This window comes from Triticum urartu, chromosome 3, assembly GCF_003073215.2.
Source record: "Triticum urartu cultivar G1812 chromosome 3, Tu2.1, whole genome shotgun sequence".
NCBI classification, from domain to species: domain Eukaryota; kingdom Viridiplantae; phylum Streptophyta; class Magnoliopsida; order Poales; family Poaceae; genus Triticum; species Triticum urartu.
Window position 1 is genome coordinate 376,084,565 of NC_053024.1, and position 18,598 is coordinate 376,103,162.

General features: G+C 43.0%; 1 protein-coding gene across 1 annotated transcript; it reads left to right on the forward strand.

The window, feature by feature from the left end:
- The first annotated feature begins 205 nt into the window (after positions 1-205).
- Positions 206-5,271, forward strand: LOC125544024 (putative cytochrome c oxidase subunit 5b-like). Its single transcript, XM_048707551.1, has 6 exons — positions 206-465; positions 552-643; positions 749-799; positions 4,516-4,582; positions 4,674-4,753; positions 4,889-5,271. The coding sequence occupies exons 1-6, from the start codon at positions 321-323 to the stop codon at positions 4,955-4,957; spliced, it is 504 nt and encodes a 167-aa protein (XP_048563508.1). The 5' UTR covers positions 206-320; the 3' UTR covers positions 4,958-5,271.
- Positions 5,272-18,598: the final 13,327 nt, after the last annotated feature.

Here is an 18,598-nt window from a genome sequence, read left to right on the forward strand (position 1 = left end):
ACTAGGTACTCCTAGGTTTTTTCTTTTAGGCAACTCTCCTAGGTACTCCTAGGTGGCACGCCAGAGGCGGCGCCACCACTCGAACACTTGTCACTCTCCCCTCATTTCACAGTCCAACCTTCGATCCCGTCCGTCCATCAGCCCGCACGGACCTCGACGCACCACCCCCCCGCAGGTCGCATACCCTCCTCTTGTCCTTGACCTCCTCCGCCCTCTCTGGTCAGATCAAATCGAGCCTGCCCTTCTCGCTCGCGTCCCCACTCCATTTCCCTTTCCCCCGAGGAGGCTGCCGCCGTGACCTGAGAGCACACGCACGCACCATGTGGCGCCGCCTCCAAACCCTAGCCCCCGCCCTCCACCGCGCTGCCGCCGCAGCCGGCGCGGCCCCCTCCCCGGCCAGCGCCCGGGCCGCTCCCCTCTCCACGGCGGTCGCGGCCTTCCGCCGCACTGGGCCCCTCCTCTCTGGTAAGGCCCAACTGCCCCCTCCCCAGATCTCGTTGTCGTGGAGGTTCCTGGCGCTGATCGACTGGTGGATTGGCGTGTTTCTGCAGCGGACAAGCCGGCGGCGGCAGGGACGAGTGTGGAGGACGTCATGCCCATAGCCACGGGGTTGGAGCGCGAGGAGCTCGAGGCGGAGCTCCAGGTGAGATGGATTGGGCCTTGGGTTTGGAGATTCCGGCTGGAATGCCCCGTTTGGTTTGGTCCTTGGAATGGGCTGTAATTTCTCGATCTGGTTGTGGTTTCGCAGGGGAAGAAGCGCTTCGACATGGATCCTCCTGTCGGTCCCTTCGGTACCAAGGTGAGGCGTTGATACTATTATCTTGGTTGTCTGTGATTTGTTCTTAATATGGCAAATGGGATCATACATGCTTGCTCTGTTTAGGTTCATCGGAGCACTTTGGTGACTAATTTATTGATTGATAGTTTAATGAATTGAGTGGGATGTATCGTGCATGTATCTTTCCAGTAATATTCTGTGATGTCCTGATGCACTTTGGAGATTTGTCTATGCACGCAGTTCATCAATATGCCATCATCCATCGGTGTAGAAACTCGTGGGTGTTCTATCTAATGGCTGCTGTGTTTAATTTTTCCTTGTTCCCTGTCTACCATAGCATCAATGGACAATGGTCACTTCATGCTGTTCGGTCAAATGATCATTATTTACCCCTGCCTTTGCTGGTTAATTTGTGATTTTATGAGTTATGACCAAGGGCGTAAACCTTATTCATGTGATTTTATGAGTTATGACAAAGGCTGTAAACCTTCTTCACTGGAAATTGCTACATTAGAAGGATCTCTGTTGCCTTAAACTTCTTTTATTAATGCATTAAGTACTGGTTCATTATCTTATGCATTTCATGGTTGCATGTGTGTGTGTGTGTGTGTGTGTATAGAGATATAATGTGCTGAAAACTTGATTTGTTTACACTATTAAGCAGTGTAATTCAAAAGCTGTTAGGCCCTGTTTGGCAACCCTCCGGTTTGCAGATCTGCCAACTCCGCAGGCGGGGCCTGCCTGGACGGTCCAGCTACACGGAGTGAGATCTGTGGAGCACAGAGGTCCCACAGTACAAATTGCAGAGCACCAGAAATTGGGGTATATGGAGCAGCGATTCACATTGTTGGAGAATATTACCCACAGTCCCGCCGATAAGTGGGAAAAAGTATTTCGCTTTCACTCCCCACCCGTGATGTGAACCAAACCCCTCTGCCTCCACTTACCTCCATGCCACAGATCTCTCCCTCTCATCCCCCTCTCCTTGCTCTTCACACAATGGCCGAGGACACCCAGAGTGTCAGCACCAAGGGCAGCCATCGCTGCCGGCAAATCATGAGGCATCTTTGACGATCCTCCCCGTGCAGAACCTTCCTAGGTGGCGCTCAGGCTGCAAATTGAATGCACCGACCACACAAGCTGTACGGCTAGCAGTAGTTTCCTCCGCCACCTCGCCGGTTTCTCCAGCCAGGAGCATCAAAGTTCCTGCTGTCGGAGTCCTTCCCCAGCCTCACCCTTCGCCACCCTGTGGAAGGCCCCGTGCACGGCGGGCACCTTGGCGAAAGAGGGTGCACAACAGTCGACACGAGGCTGGAGGGCCTGGTTAAGAAGCGGCCATGAGGCCGGAGGTCCCGGTTAGGAGTGGGGCCGCAACAGACGTTGGTGAGCACGGTCGCGGTGGATCCGGCTCTGTGAGTGGTGGCTGTCGCAGCGGTGATGACGAGCCCGGAGGTGGAGTCGACTATCGTGAGGAGCTGCTTGTGCAGCAGCCTGTGCGGGAGCCGGAAATATATGTCCCTGGGGTTTCTCATGCGGGGAGGACAGGTCGGAGGCGGAGACGGTAGTTTTCCTTTTTTTTATCGGAAAGTTCTGGAAGATAGAGAATTCAGGGAGATGCTACTTGTTTGGCTCAAAGCGCTGGCCTGCCATCTGCCCCGAAGATGCCAGATGATATTTTATTTGGCTGCCAGCCCATACCACGAACCGGGAGATGGTATTTTGTCGGGCTGTCAGCCCAGGCCCAGAACCGGGAGCCGGAGCGAGGCAACCGAACGGAACACCGCTCGGCGTTTTCGTACGAGGAGTGAGATTCCAAAATTGGGAGCAGGAGTTGAGGATTTCGTGGCACTAGAGAACTCTGAACATGCCCTTACTCCTGGCTCATACGGTCATAACATAAGAGTTATAATGTTTCCCCCAGCCAGTACAGTTTCTACAGTCATGACTTGTATGAAAACTCAGCCTTAGTCTTACAGCTTGTTTTCTGTTCCAAACAGAAGGCTGTGAATACCCGTCATAATATGTCCATGTAAATCTCTTAAGGCTCTTACTGCAAGCCCACTGATGCATATTTTCTGTTATGTGAGTTGTGATGTTATATTTTATATCTACTATTTCCAGAATGGAACATGCCGTGCCAAATTTTGTTGATTACACGGGGTAAACCAAAGTTAACAGGAATCCAGGACAAGAAACCGGATCACTAATGGTCTGTTTGGTTTGCTGCCCAGACTAGCCCTGCCAAATTATTGGTTGCCTATTTTTTTATTGTTTGCTTTGTTGCCTGAAATTTTGGTTACCAATGGGTGTACACCCCTCCCTCACAGATTTTTGCCAAATAGTTGGCCAAATGAGGGTGAGGAATTCCTTGGCCAAAAAATTGGCAAGCCAACTCATGCCAACATTTGGTAAGGCTAGTGTGGGTATCACCCAAACACACCCTAATCGCAGTGTGTTCGGTAAGCTAGTTCTGAACACGGTTACGTGACCCACGTAAATCTGGGTTGATGACCCAATTACAGAGGTATATATGGCTTGAACAGAAAATTGCGTTTTATTGATCACAGTGAAGCGCGCGCGCACACACACAAATATTCTAGCGAACATGACACATTGCAATAGCACACTGCAAGCTCCACAGAAACAGAATTCAGAACAGTAACAACGGCCCAAGCCACCTTGGCAGTACTGGTGGCAGTGGCTCCATCTCCCCTAACTCGTTTCTTTTCCTTAGCGCAAGAAACAGCACTCTTCTGTTCTCTGGGTGAAGCAGTAGTAGCAACGAAGGACTGGTTTAGTTGAAGGGACACTTGGGGGGAGGGGGGGCAATGAGCGCTCAGAGAGAGACGAGCAGAGGTGGCTGGATCTCAGAGAGGTAGGGAAAAGGGGAAAATGCAGAAAGCAATGGGATCGAACGGAGGCTGCGTGAGAGAGAGACGCATTATTTGGGCCAGCTCTAACTATTATACCTGCATCTTTCTGTGATTTATTTGTATTATGGAGATAGAATTTTCTGTGGATATCTGTTTGGTGTTTGCATGACCATGTACCCTACCTCGTGATTTATGGATCTCATATTTGATTTGTAAACCCCCATTGAAGATTGAACTCGATTCAGATAAAATGACGATCGTGAATCATGAACTGTGAATTTGGCAGCTATGATGTTGCATTGCAAACTTGAATATGTTGTGTAATTCAGGTAACCTGGGACTAGAGAGATATTAGGCTTTTGAGTGAATTGCATCTGAGTGTTTATGCAAATCCATTTTCCGTCAGTTCAGACTTTACCAGAACTTATGTGCATATTCAGACACCTTCCATGAATTTACTACAAATATGTTAGATTTGAGGGATGGGTCATGCTGACCTCCTGTCGCAGATTCCTTTTACTTTATCTGCTAATTCTGTGTGTTCACTTGACCTTTAATCTATACTTTGATGTTTGTCTGCCTTTTCCTTGTCTGTTTTCTTTTGTTGATGGAAAGTGGGAACTGACAAGTTCTCTATATTCCTTTTGTGTGCGTGTCTTTGTACTGTTCCAGAATTTTTAAGTTGCAGTTTCCATTGCATTGTCATGGTGGTTATGGTATGCGGATGCATTCTTCATTCTGTAGAAGATAAAATATTGTTTGACTATAAGTTCAGAACCTAAGGAATTGATCCATTGTTTCTTGTCAACTTCAGTGCCAGTTCTCTGCCATATTGTTCATTTCACTTTGATTCTGTACCTGCAGGAGGCACCAGCCGTCATTGAGTCCTATTTTGACAAGAGAATAGTAGGTTGCCCTGGTGATGAAGGAGGTACGCTGTTGTGGAACTGGTTCATCTGAGCTCTAAACTGCTAGATGTGGCAAGGATTGTATAACACTTATTGTGGTTGGTTTATTTGCAGAGGATGAGCATGACGTCATATGGTTCTGGTTGAAAAAAGATGAGCCACATGAATGCCCAGTCTGCTCACAATACTTTGTGGTAATTCACGTATTAATTTTAATTCAGTATATGCATTTGATGGCTAGTTTGTCTTGATAAAACATAGCATCAGCTGCCAGGCTATGTTGGTGTATTAGGTTTTGTAACAGACGTTTTGCTGCTTGATTTATGCAGCTTAAGGTCATTGGTGATGGTGGAAATCCAGATGGGCATGATGATGATGATGATGGTCATCACCACTAAGGATGCCTCGTGGTTCTGAAAATAAGAATTTTATGAGGCATATGATTTTGCTTACGCGTTCTAAGCACCAGACTGCTCCACGGCATCCTTGTTTATGAATATACATTTGGCCATCAAGCAGGCGGTAGTTGTCGCCTTAGGTTTTTTTGTGGAAACAAAACTCTTTTCAGATTTGTCCAGTGCATGTGTTATGGAGCATCATCAAATAAGAGATGACTGCAGAGAATTTTTACTTTTGCTACTGAGTGGCCATCGGGTGTGATGGACCTGACCAATTCAATCATGCAAGAATTTATGCTGTGCGGTTTGCAAAATTTCTGTTAAATTAACAGTTCCTCACCCATGCCTTGCTAATGAGTGCGTATAATAGCGCTCTCTACCCTGTACCGTTTCATCGCAATTGTTTTCTCAAAATGGCCTGGACTGACCCTTGGTTTAAGATGGAGAGTATGAATGAGCACTTAGCTTTTGAGATAAAATACCATTCCCTTTAGATATCCTGTCTTACATGGGGAAAGGTTAGTAAATTGTAACGTTCGTTTGCGGTAAACGAAGGAATTGTCGATACCGGGAAATGATGTAATGTTTGTGGTGAAAGTTAGTCGATGTAATGTTTGTGGTGAAAGAAAGAATTGGCGATATCTTTGCAGTGCGAGATTTGCCAACCCAAGCTCATAACATAATAAGCTGCATAAATGTCCAGCTCCAACTTTTCACACAATATGCTGTGAACTCTCGGCAAAAAATCTTTTCCTCGTCGGTCTAGCAAGATGTGTTGCATGGCAAGTTGGGTTTCTGAGTTTCTACCAACGAGCATACCTGGAAGAGAGGATCGCTTATCTTTGAGAGAATTCTTTATTTAACATCGTCTTAAAATTTGTTGCCTTATTTGACACTGAAAAAAAATGTCTTTCTTATTTAACACCGAGTTCAAATTTTATGCCCTTTATGACACTATCAGCTGCATGAGATCCACACCTTACCGCCCCGGATGTGCGAGCCACCGGCACACAAGCTCCATGTGTGTAGTCAGAGTTAGTGCTTGTAATTTAACACCGTTAAGGCTTAAAATAAATAACAATTTTAATCACATATCACCTTAGAGGCAAATAGGTCTTTTCAAGTGTCATAAAACACCGTTAAGGCTTAAACTGAATAAAAGTGTCGTAAAGGGCATAAATTTTAGACACGGTGTTGGATATGGAAGAAAAAGTTTCTCGGTGTCAAATAGGGAAACAACATCTAAAACAGTGTCATATAAGAAATTTTCTCTTTATCTTTACCTTTGCTCCTTTCTCTTTTCATCACCATATGGTCATCATTCCTTCAAAGATTGTTAAGTATCTCATTGCTCCTCAGTTTCTCTTGTTTGGGTTTCATTACTCCTCAGTTATTCCAGAAGAAGAGGATTAACTAAATGTAAACAATAATCTCGCATTTCATACCACCAAACATATCAACTCAAAGCATCTACAACCGTGGACATCAAATCCGGGTTCTCAAACGCCCGCGGACGAGAACTGAGCGCTAGCTCAATGGTAGGGGCACTGTCTTGTGCTCTAGGCCGCCGGGTTCAACCCCCACGGGGAGCGGATATTCAACTTGTTTCTCGCTCTTCTGTAAAAATACGCCGAGGGGTGCTTGCCCTTTTGGTCTTGTTTTTTTAAACATCCGCGGACATATCCGGACGCGTCCACAGACAAAGATATATCACACTTCAAAATTTGTTCCCTTGCATCCAAACACCTCAAAGTTGATTCCACACTTCAAAATTTGTTTCCCTGCACCCAAACACCTCAAAGTTGATTCCTCAAATTCATACGAACCATGCAAAATAAAAACCTAGTACTACCCTACACTACTCATCATCGGAGATGTCCACTATCTTCGTGCTGGGCACCGAGTAGATGCCGTCCGCGACACCTCTGGCTCATCGTCATCGTCACTAGAGGCAAAGATTTCATCAATGTCCGCCCTTCGCTGGCGGGGGAAGCGCCAGTTGGCCTCCACCGCAGCCTCCGACTGGATGGACTTCAGGATGGCGGTCAGCTCTGCCGCCCCCTTCGCTTGGCGACCTCGAACTCCGCCTTGGCGTCCTCCATGGCGAAGCCCGTAGCCGGCTCCGCCCTCTCCATTGGCTAGGGGCCCTGTTGTGCCTTCGACTGTTGTTCCTCCTCCGGCTCTGGCGAGTGTCGGGGAACGTAGTATTTCAAAATTTTTCTATGATCACGCAAGATCTATCTAGGGATGCATAGCAACGAGAGGGGAGAGTGTGTCTACGTACCCTCGTAGACCGAAAGCGGAAGCGTTAAGAAACACGGTTGATGTAGTTGAACGTCTTCGCGATCCAACCGATCAAGTACCGAACGCACGACACCTCCGCGATCTGCACACGTTCAACTCGATGATGTCCCTCGTACTCTTGATCCAGTTGAGGCCGAGGGAGAGTTTCTTCAGCACGACAGTGTGTTGACGGTGATGATGAAGTTACCGGCACAGGGCTTCGACTAAGCACTACGACGATATGACCGAGGTGTGTATCTGTGGAGGGGGGCACCGCACACGGCTAAAACAATTGTCAACTTGTGTGTCTATGGGGTGCCCCCTCCCTCGTATACAAAGGAGGGGAGGAGGGGGCCGGCCGGCCCTCATGGTGCGCCCCAAGGGGGGATTCCTACTCCTACTAGGAGTAGGTTTTCTCCCTTTCCTAGTCCTAATAGGAGGGGGAAGGAAGGGGAAGAGGAGAGGAAGGAAAGAGGGGCCGGACCCCTTCCCAATTCGGATTTGATACGTCCATTTTGCATCATGCTTTTATATCGATATTTATTGCATTATGGGATGTTATTACACATTATTTCACAATACTTATGCCTATTCTCTCTTATTTTACAAGGTTTACATAAAGAGGGAGAATGCCGGCAGCTGGGATTCTGGGCTGGAAAAAGAGCAAATATTAGAGACCTATTCTGCACAGCTCCAAAAGTCCTGAAACTTCACGGAAGTCAATTTCAGAATATATAAAAAATACTGAGCGCAAGAAGTTCACCAGGGGGGCCACACCCTGCCCACGAGGGTGGGGGGCGCGCCCCCTACCTCGTGGGCCCCCTGGTGGCCCTCCGATGGCCATCTTCTACTATATGGAGTCTTTCAATGAGGAAAAAAAAATCATAAGCCATCTTCTCGGACGAAACTCCGCCGCCACGAGGCGGAACCAATCTAGGGCTCTGGTGGAGCTGTTCTGCCGGGGAAACTTCCCTCCGGAGGGGGAAATCATCGCCATCGTCATCACCAACGCTCCTCTCATCGGGAGAGGGCAATCTCCATCAACATCTTCACAGCACCATCTCCCTCTCAAAACCCTAGTTCATCTCTTGTATCCAATTCTTGTCTCCAAGTCCGGGATTGGTAGCTAGTAGGTTGCTAGTAGTGTTGATTACTCCTTGTAGTTGATGCTAGTTGGTTTAATTGGTGGAAGATCATATGTTCAGATCCTATATGCATATTAATACCCCTCTGATTATGAACATGAATTTATGCTTTTTGTGAGTAGTTACGTTTGTTCCTGAGGACATGGGTAGAAGTCTTGCTATTAGTAGTCATGTGAATTTGGTATTCGTTTCGATATTTTGATGAGATGTATGTTGTCTAGCCTCTAGTGGTGTTATGTGAACGTCGACTACATAGACACTTCACCATTATTTGGGCCTAGAGGAAGGCATTGGGAAGTAATAAGTAGATGATGGGTTGCTAGAGTGACAGAAGCTTAAACCCTAGTTTATGCGTTGCTAGGGGCTGATTTGGATCCATATGTTTCATGCTATGGTTAGGTTTACCTAATAATACTTTTGTTGTAGTTGCGGATGCTTGCTTCAAATGGGGCTGATTGTGGATCCATCATGTTTCATGCTTATGGTTAGGTTTACCTTAATACTTTTGTTGTAGTTGCGGATGCTCTTTGCAATAGAGGTTAATCATAAGTGGGATGCTTGTCCAAGTAAGGACAACCCAAGCACCGGTCCACCCACATACATTATCAAAGTACCGAACGCGAATCATATGAACGTGATGAAAACTAGCTTGACGATATTCCCATGTGTCCTCGGGAGCGCTTTTCTCTATATAAGAGTTTGTCCAGGCTTGTCCTTTGCTATAAAAAGGATTGGGCCACCTTGCTGCACTTTATTTACTTTTGTTACTTGTTGCTCGTTGGAAACCGCTTATCATTTCCTTCTACTCCTCGTTGGGTTCGACACTCTTACTTATCGAAAGGACTACGATAGATCCCCTATACTTGTGGGCCATCAAGACTCTTTTCTGGCGCTGTTGCCGGGGAGTGAAGCGCCTTTGGTAGGTGGAATTTGGTAAGGAAAAATTTATATAGTGTGCTGAAATTTACTGTCACTTGTTACTATGGAAAGTAATCCTCTAAGGGGCTTGTTCGGGGTATCTTCACCCCGACCAGTAGAGCAAAGAGTTGCTCCTCAACCTACTGAACCTACTGAAAATGAAAATGTCTACTTTGAAATTCCTTCGGGTGTGTTAGAAAAACTGCTAGCTAATCTTTTTGCAGGAGATGGCAAAGCATCTTGATGAGCACCTAATATATGTAGATGAAGTTTGTGGATTATTTAAGCTTGCAGGTGTGCCCGGAGATGTTATTAAGAAGAAGGTCTTCCCTTTATCTCTGAAGGGAGACGCATCGACATGGTATAGGCTATGTGATGATACGGGGTCATGGAATTACAAACGATTGAAATTGGAATTTCATCAGAAGTTTTATCCTATGCACCTTGTTCATCATGATCACAATTATATATATAATTTTTGGCCTCGCGAAGGAGAAAGCATCGCTCAAGCTTGGGGGAGGCTTAAATCAATGTTATATTCATGCCCCAATCATGAGCTCTCAAGAGAAATGATTATTCAAAATTTATATGCTCGGCTTTCTGATAACAATCGCACCATGCTCGATACTTCTTGTGCTGGCTCTTTTATGACGAAGACTATTGAATTCAAATGGGATTTATTGGAAAGAATTAAACGCAACTTTGAAGATTGGGACCTCGACAAAGGTAAGGAGTCAGGTATGACACCTAAGTTTGATTGTGTTAAATCTTTTATGGATACCGATGTTTTCCGTAAATTTAGCACTAAATATGGACTTGACTCTAAGATAGTAGCTTCTTTCTGTGAATCTTTTGCTACTCATGTTGATCTCCCAAGGGAGAAGTGGTTTAAATATCATCCTCCCATAGAAGTAAAAGTAGCTGCACCTATTAAAGCTGAAGAAAAGACTGTCACTTATAATGATCCTATTGTTCCTACTACTTATGTTGAGAAACCACCTTTCCCTGTTAGGATAAAGGATCATGCTAAAGCTTCAACCGTGGTTCGTAAAAGCAATATTAAAACTTATACACCTCCTGAGCAAGTTAAAGTTGAACCTAATATTGCTATTGTTAAAGATCTCTTGTCTGATAATATTGATGGGCATGTTATTCATTTCCTTGATGAGACTGCTAGAATTGCCAAACCTTGTGCTAAAGATAAAAATAGATCTGTGGTAGGCATGCCTGTTATTTCTGTTAAAATAGGAGATCATTGTTATCATGGCTTATGTGATATGGGTGCTAGTGCTAGTGCAATACCTTACGACTTATACAAAGAAATTATGCATGATATTGCACCTGCTGAGATAGAAGATGTTGATGTCACAATTAAACTTGCCAATAGAGATACTATTTCACCAATGGGAATTGTTAGAGATGTTGAAGTCTTGTGTGGGAAAACTAACTATCCTACTGATTTTCTTGTTCTTGGTTCCCCACAAGATAGCTTTTGTCCCATTATATTTGGTAGACCCTTCTTGAACACAGTCAATGCTAAGATAGATTGCAAAAAGGATGTTGTTACTATCGGTTTAGATGATATATCTCACGAATTTAATTTCTCTAAATTTAGTAGACAACACCGTGAAGAAGAATTACCTAGTAAGGATGAAACTATTGGTCTTGCTTCTATTACCGTACCTCCTAGTGATCCTTTAGAACAATATTCGCTAGACCATGAAAATGATATGTTTATGAATGAAAGAAGGGAATAGATGAAGTATTCTTTAAACAAGAACCTATTCTGAAACACAATTTGCCCGTTGAAATCCTAGGGGATCCTCCTCCACCCAAGGGTGATCCCGTGTTTGATCTTAAACTGTTGCCTGATACTCTTAAATATGCTTATCTTGGTGAGAAAAAGACATATCCTGTTATTATTAGTGCTAAACTTTCAGAGCATGAGGAAGAGAGATTATTGAAAACTCTGAAGAAGCATCGTGCTGCTATTGGGTATACTCTTGATGATCTTAAGGGCATTAGTCCCACTCTATGTCAACATAAAATAAATTTGGAAGAAGATGCTAAACCAGTTCGTGATCATCAACGACGGCTGAATCCTAAAATGAAAGAAGTGGTAAGAAAGGAAATACTAAAGCTCCTTGAGGCAGGTATAATCTATCTCGTTGCTGATAGTCAGTGGGTAAGTCATGTCCATTGTGTCCCTAAGAAGGGAGGTATTACTGTCGTTCCTAATGATAAAGATGAATTGATTCCTCAAAGAATTATTACAGGTTATAGGATGGTAATTGCTTTACGCAAATTAAATAAGGCCACTAAAAAGAATCATTACCCCTTACCTTTTATCGATCAAATGCTAGAAAGATTATCCAAACATACACATTTTTTCTTTCTAGATGGTTATTCTGGTTTCTCTCAAATACATGTGTCAGCCAATGATCAATCAAAGACTACTTTTACTTGCCCTTTTGGTACCTTTGCTTATAGACGTATGCCTTTTGGTTTATGTAATGCACCTGCTACCTTTCAAAGATGCATGATGGCTATATTCTCTGACTTTTGTGAAAAGATTTGTGAGGTTTTCATGGATGATTTTTCCGTCTATGGATCCTCTTTTGATGATTGCTTAAGCAACCTTGACCGAGTTTTGCAGAGATGTGAAGAAACTAATCTTGTCTTGAATTGGGAAAAGTGCCACTTTATGGTTAATGAAGGTATTGTCTTGGGGCATAAAGTTTGTGAAAGAGGTATTGAAGTTGATAAAGCCAAGGTTGATGCTATTGAAAAGATGCCATGTCCCAAGGACATCAAAGGTATACGAAGTTTCCTTGGTCACACCGGGTTTTATAGGAGGTTCATTAAGGACTTGTCCAAAATTTCTCGGCCTCTGACTAATTTATTAAAAAAAGATATACCATTTTTTCCGATGATGATAGCGTAGAAGCATTTGAAATACTTAAGAAAGCATTAATCTCTGCACCTATTGTTCAGCCACCTGATTGGAATTTACCCTTTGAAATTATGTGTGATGCTAGTGATTATGCTGTAGGTGCTGTTCTAGGGCAAAGAGTTGATAAGAAATTAAATGTTATTCAATATGCTAGTAAAACTCTAGACAATGCTTAGAGAAATTATGCTACTACTGAAAAAGAATTCTTAGCAGTTGTATTTGCTTGTGATAAGTTCAGACCTTATATTGTTGATTCTAAAGTAACTATTCACACGGATCATGCTGCTATTAAATATCCTATGGAAAAGAAAGATGCTAAACCTAGACTTATTAGATGGGTTCTCTTGCTACAAGAATTTGATTTGCATATTATTGATAGAAAGGGAGCTGAGAACCCCGTTGCAGACAACTTGTCTAGGTTAGAAAAATGTTCTTGATGACCCACTACCTATGGATGATAGCTTTCCTGATGAACAACTAAATGTCATAAATGCTTCTCACACTGCTCCATGGTATGCTGATTATGCTAATTACATTGTTGCTAAATTTATACCACCTAGTTTCACATACCAGCAAAAGAAAAAGTTCTTCTATGATTTGAGACATTACTTTTAGGATGACCCATATCTTTATAAAGAAGGAGTAGATGGTGTTATTAGACGTTGTGTACCTGAGCATGAACAGGAACAGATCCTATGCAAGTGTCACTCTAAGGCTTATGGAGGACACCACGCTGGAGACAGAACTGCACACAAGGTATTGCAATTCGGTTTTTATTGGCCTACTCTCTTCAAGGATGCCCGTAAGTTTGTCTTATCTTGTGATGAATGTCAAAGAATTGGTAATATTAGTAGACGTCAAGAAATGCCTATGAATTATTCACTTGTTATTGAACCATTTGATGTTTGGGGCTTTGATTATATGGGACCTTTTCCTGCCTCTAATGGATATACACATATTTTAGTTGCTCTTGATTACGTTACTAAGTGGGTAGAAGCTATTCCTACTAGTAGTGCTGATCATAACACCTCTATTAAGATGCTTAAAGAAGTTATTTTTCCAAGGTTTGGAGTCCCTAGATATTTAATGACTGATGGTGGTTCACATTTTATTCATGGCGCTTTCCGTAAAATGCTTGTTAAGTATGATGTTAATCATAGAATTGCATGTCCTTATCACCCACAGTCTAGTGGTCAAGTAGAATTGAGCAATACAGAACTCAAATTAATTTTGCAAAAGACTGTTAATAGATCTAGAAAGAATTGGTCCAAGAAACTTGATGATGCATTATGGGCCTATAGAACTGCATATAAAAATCCTATGGGTATGTCTCCGTATAAAATGGTTTATGGAAAAGCATGTCACTTACCTCTCGAACTAGAACATAAGGCTTATTGGGCTATTAAAGAGCTCAACTATGATTTCAAACTTGCCGGTGAGAAGAGGTTATTTGACATTAGCTCACTTGATGAATGGAGAACCCAAGCCTATGGGAATGCCAAGTTATTTAAAGAAAAAGTTAAAAGATGGCATGACAAAAGAATACAAAAGCGTGAATTTAATGTAGGTGATTATGTATTGCTATACAACTCTCGTTTAAGATTTTTTGCAGGAAAACTTCTCTCTAAATGGGAAGGTCCTTACGTTATCGAGGAGGTCTATCGTTTCGGTGCCATAAAAATCAACAACTTCGAAGGCACAAATCCGAAGGTGGTGAACGGTCAAAGAATCAAACATTATATCTCAGGTAATCCTATAAATGTTGAAACCAATGTTATTGAAACCGTAACCCCGGAGGAATACATAAGGGACACTTTCCGGAACGTTTCAGACTCCGAAAAGGAAGAGGTATGTGGTACGGTAAGTAAACCGACTCCAAAACAGTTCTAATGGCAAATTTCTTCCGTTTTGGAATATTTAGAAAAATAGAAAAATAAGAAGCAGTCCGGGAAGGACACAGGGGCTCCACGAGGGTGGAGGGCGTGCCCCCTACCTCGTGGGCACCTCGTGTGCTCTCCGGACTCCGTTTTCTTACACGTTACGTATTTTGGTCGGTAAAAATTCATTATATAATCCCCCAGAGGTTTTGACTCCTGTATCACGCAAATATATCCTGTCTTTGTTTCGGGCTGTCCTGCTGTAGATTAGAGCAACATGTCGTCCCAGGATTCGGAAGGAGAAAGCTATGTGGCTGACTACCTTGCAGATCCTAAGGTCTATGGGGATGTGGAGCATTGTGGTTGGACTACGGAAGAAGAAGAGGACTATGAACCCAAGGGAAGGGAGGAGACGAGCTCAGAAGAAGATGAAGTCCCATTACCTCAACCTGGGGACATGCGTGTGGAGTTCAAAAAGTCAAGCCTCCCGGATAGAGTAAAGAAACCTAAGATCGAGTTTATCCCTTTTTGCCTCTTGCAGGAAAACAAGCAGGAACTATGCAAAAAGATACTGAGCCTGGAGCAGGAGATCGAGGACCTAAGGGACCAAAACTCTGTCCTCAAGCGCAAATTAAGGAAGAAGCCTATGCCATCAACAAAAACATCACCTTCTTCACCAGCAAAGAAGAACTGAGTATCTGGTATGGGCACTCCCCTTGGCAACTGCCAAGCTTGGGGGAGTGCCCCGGTATCGTATCACCATCACTTTTATCTTTATCGTTTTCCTTAGTTCGATCCTTTTGGTAATATTTTGATCTAGTAGAATAAAAGCTTTTAGTATGATCTAGTTGTGAGTTTTGCTTTATGATCCCTCTATGTAATCGAGTCTGTGAGCTATATATAATAAAGATTAGTGTTGAGTCAAGGGCTTGATTATTTTGCCATGATCTTGAGTGAATAAAAGAAAAGAGAAAGAATAAAAAGAATAAAAGAGATCATATGGATCTTATGGAGAGTAATGAGCTCACATAGAAAGAGTATGATGAATAAAAGTTGTTGAGAGTTGACAAACATAGTTTTGGTCATCGTTGCAATTAATAGGAAGTAATAAAGAAAGAGAGGTCTTCACATATAAATATACTATCTTGGACATCTTTTATGATTGTGAGCACTCATTAAAATATGACATGCTAAAGAGTTGACGTTGGACAAGGAAGACAACGTAATGGGTTATGTTTTCTTGCATCTGAGATAAATCATATTGTTTGGATCATCCAACATGATTGAGCTTGCCTTTCCCCCTCATGATAGCCAAATTCTTTGCACCAAGTAGAGATACTACTTGTGCTTCCAAACACCCTTAAACCAGTTTTGCCACGAGAGTCCACCATACCTACCTATGGATTGAATAAGATCCTTCAAGTAAGTTGCCATCGGTGCAAAGCAATAAAAATTGCTCTTTAAATATGTATGCCTTATTAGTGTGGGAGAAAATAAGCTTTATACGATCGTGTGATATGGAAGAAATAAAAGCGACAGACTGCATAATAAAGGTCCATATCACAAGTGGCAATATAAAGTGATGTTCTTTCGCATTAAGATTTTGTGCATCCAACCATAAAAGCGCATGACAACCTCTGCTTCCCTCTACGAAGGGCCTATCTTTTACTTTTATCTCCTACCTTACATCCTTTTTACATTTTATCTTTTGGCAAGCACAACATGTTGGAAAGATCCTAGTATATATGGCTAATTGGACATGAGCTTTCATGAACTATTATTGTTGACATTACCCTTGAGGTAAAACGTTGGGAGGCAAAACTATAAGACCCTATCTTTCTCTGTGTCCGATTGAAACTCCATACCCATAAGTATTGCGTGAGTGTTAGCAATTGTGAAAGACTATATGATAGTTGAGTATGTGGACTTGCTGAAAAGCTCTTATATATTGACTCTTTCCTATGTTATGATAAATTGCAATTGCTCCAATGACTGAGGTTATAGTTTGTTAGTTTTCAATGAAGTTTATGGTTCATACTTGAAATTGTGATTGAATTATTACTCTAACATAAGAGATCATATGACAAGAATTATATAAGTTGCTATTCTAAGAATGATCATGATGCCCTCATGTCCGTATTTTATTTTTATCGACACCTCTATCTCTAAACATGTGGACATATTTTTCGATTTTGGCTTTCGCTTGAGGACAAGCGAGGTCTAAGCTTGGGGGAGTTGATACGTCCATTTTGCATCATGCTTTTATATCGATATTTATTGCATTATGGGCTGTTATTACACATTATGTCACAATACTTATGCCTATTCTCTCTTATTTTACAAGGTTTATATAAAGAGGGAGAATGCCGACAGCTGGGATTCTGGGCTGGAAAAGGAGCAAATATTAGAGACCTATTCTGCACAGCTCCAAAAGTCCTGAAACTTCACGGAAGTCAATTTTAGAATATATAAAAATACTGAGCGCAAGAAGTTCACCAGGGGGGCCACACCCTGCCCACGAGGGTGGGGGGCGCGCCCTACCCCTTGGGCGTGCCCCCTACCTCGTGGGCCCCCTGGTGGCCCTCTGATGGCCATCTTCTGCTATATGGAGTCTTTGATGAGGAAAAAATCATAAGCCATCTCCTCGGACGAAACTCCGCCGCCACGAGGCGGAACCTTGGCGGAACCAAACTAGGGCTCTGGCGGAGCTGTTCTGCCGAGGAAACTTCCCTTTGGGAGGGGGAAATCATCGCCATCATCATCACCAACGCTCCTCTCATCGGGAGAGGGCAATCTCCATCAACATCTTCATCAGCACCATCTCCTCTCAAAACCCTAGTTCATCTCTTGTATCCAATTCTTGTCTCCAAGTCCAGGATTGGTACTAGTAGGTTGCTAGTAGTGTTAATTACTCCTTGTAGTTGATGCTAGTTGGTTTATTTGGTGGAAGATCATATGTTCAGATCCTATATGCATATTAATACCCCTCTGATTATGAACATGAATATGCTTTGTGAGTAATTACGTTTGTTCCTGAGGACATGGGAGAAGTCTTGCTATTAGTAGTCATGTGAATTTGGTATTCGTTCGATATTTTGATGAGATGTATGTTGTCTTTCCTCTAGTGGTGTTATGTGAATGTCGACTACATGACACTTCACCATTATTTGGGCCTAGGGGAAGGCATTGGGAAGTAATAAGTAGATGATGGGTTGCTAGAGTGACAGAAGCTTAAACCCTAGTTTATGCGTTGCTTTGCAAGGGGCTGATTTGGATCCATATGTTTCATGCTATGGTTAGGTTTACCTTAATACTTTTGTTGTAGTTGCGGATGCTTGCAATAGAGGTTAATCATAAGTGGGATGCTTGTCCAAGTAAGGACAGTACCCAAGCACCGGTCCACCCACATACCAAATTATCAAAGTACCGAACGCGAATCATATGAACGTGATGAAAACTAGCTTGACGATATTCCCATGTGTCCTCGGGATCGCTTTTCTCTATATAAGAGTTTGTCCAGGCTTGTCCTTTGCTATAAAAAGGATTGGGCCACCTTGCTGCACTTTATTTACTTTTGTTACTTGTTGCTCGTTACAAATTATCCTATCACAAAACTATATGTTACCACTTATTTCAGTACTTGTAGAGAATACCTTGCTGGAAACGGCTTATCATTTCCTTCTGCTCCTTGTTGGCTTCGACACTCTTACTTATCAAAAGGACTACGATAGATCCCCTATACTTGTGGGTCATCAGGTAAGCCCCCGGTACTCCGGTATATGCCCGAACTTATCTGAAACCTTTCTGGTGTCCAAACATAACCTTCCAATATATCAATCTTCATGTCTCGTCCATTTCGAGACTCCTCGTCATGTCCGTGATCACATTCGGGACTCCAAACTACCTTCAGTACATCAAAACACATAAACTCATAATATCGATCGTCATCGAACGTTAAGCGTGCAGACCCTACGAGTTCGAGAACTATGTAGACATGACCGAGACTCATCTTCGGTCAATAACCAATAGCGGAACCTGGATGCTCATCTTGGTTCCTACATATTCTACGAAGATCTTTATCGGTCAAACCGCATAACAACATACGTTGTTCCCTTTGTCATCGGTATGTTACTTGTCCGAGATTCGATCGTCGGTATCATCATACTTAGTTCAATCTCATTACCGGCAAGTCTCTTTACTCGTTCCGTAATGCAACATCCTGCAACTAACTCATTAGTCACATTGCTTGCAAGGCTTATAGTGATGTGCATTACTGAGAGGGCCCAGAGATACCACTCCGACAATCGGAGTGACAAATCCTAATCTCGATCTATGCCAACTCAACAAACACCATGGAGACACCCGTAGAGCATCTTTATAATCACCCAGTTACGTTGTGATGTTTGATAGCACACTAAGTGTTCCTTGCTACCTATTGAGCACTGCGTTGGTTTTCCCCAAAGAG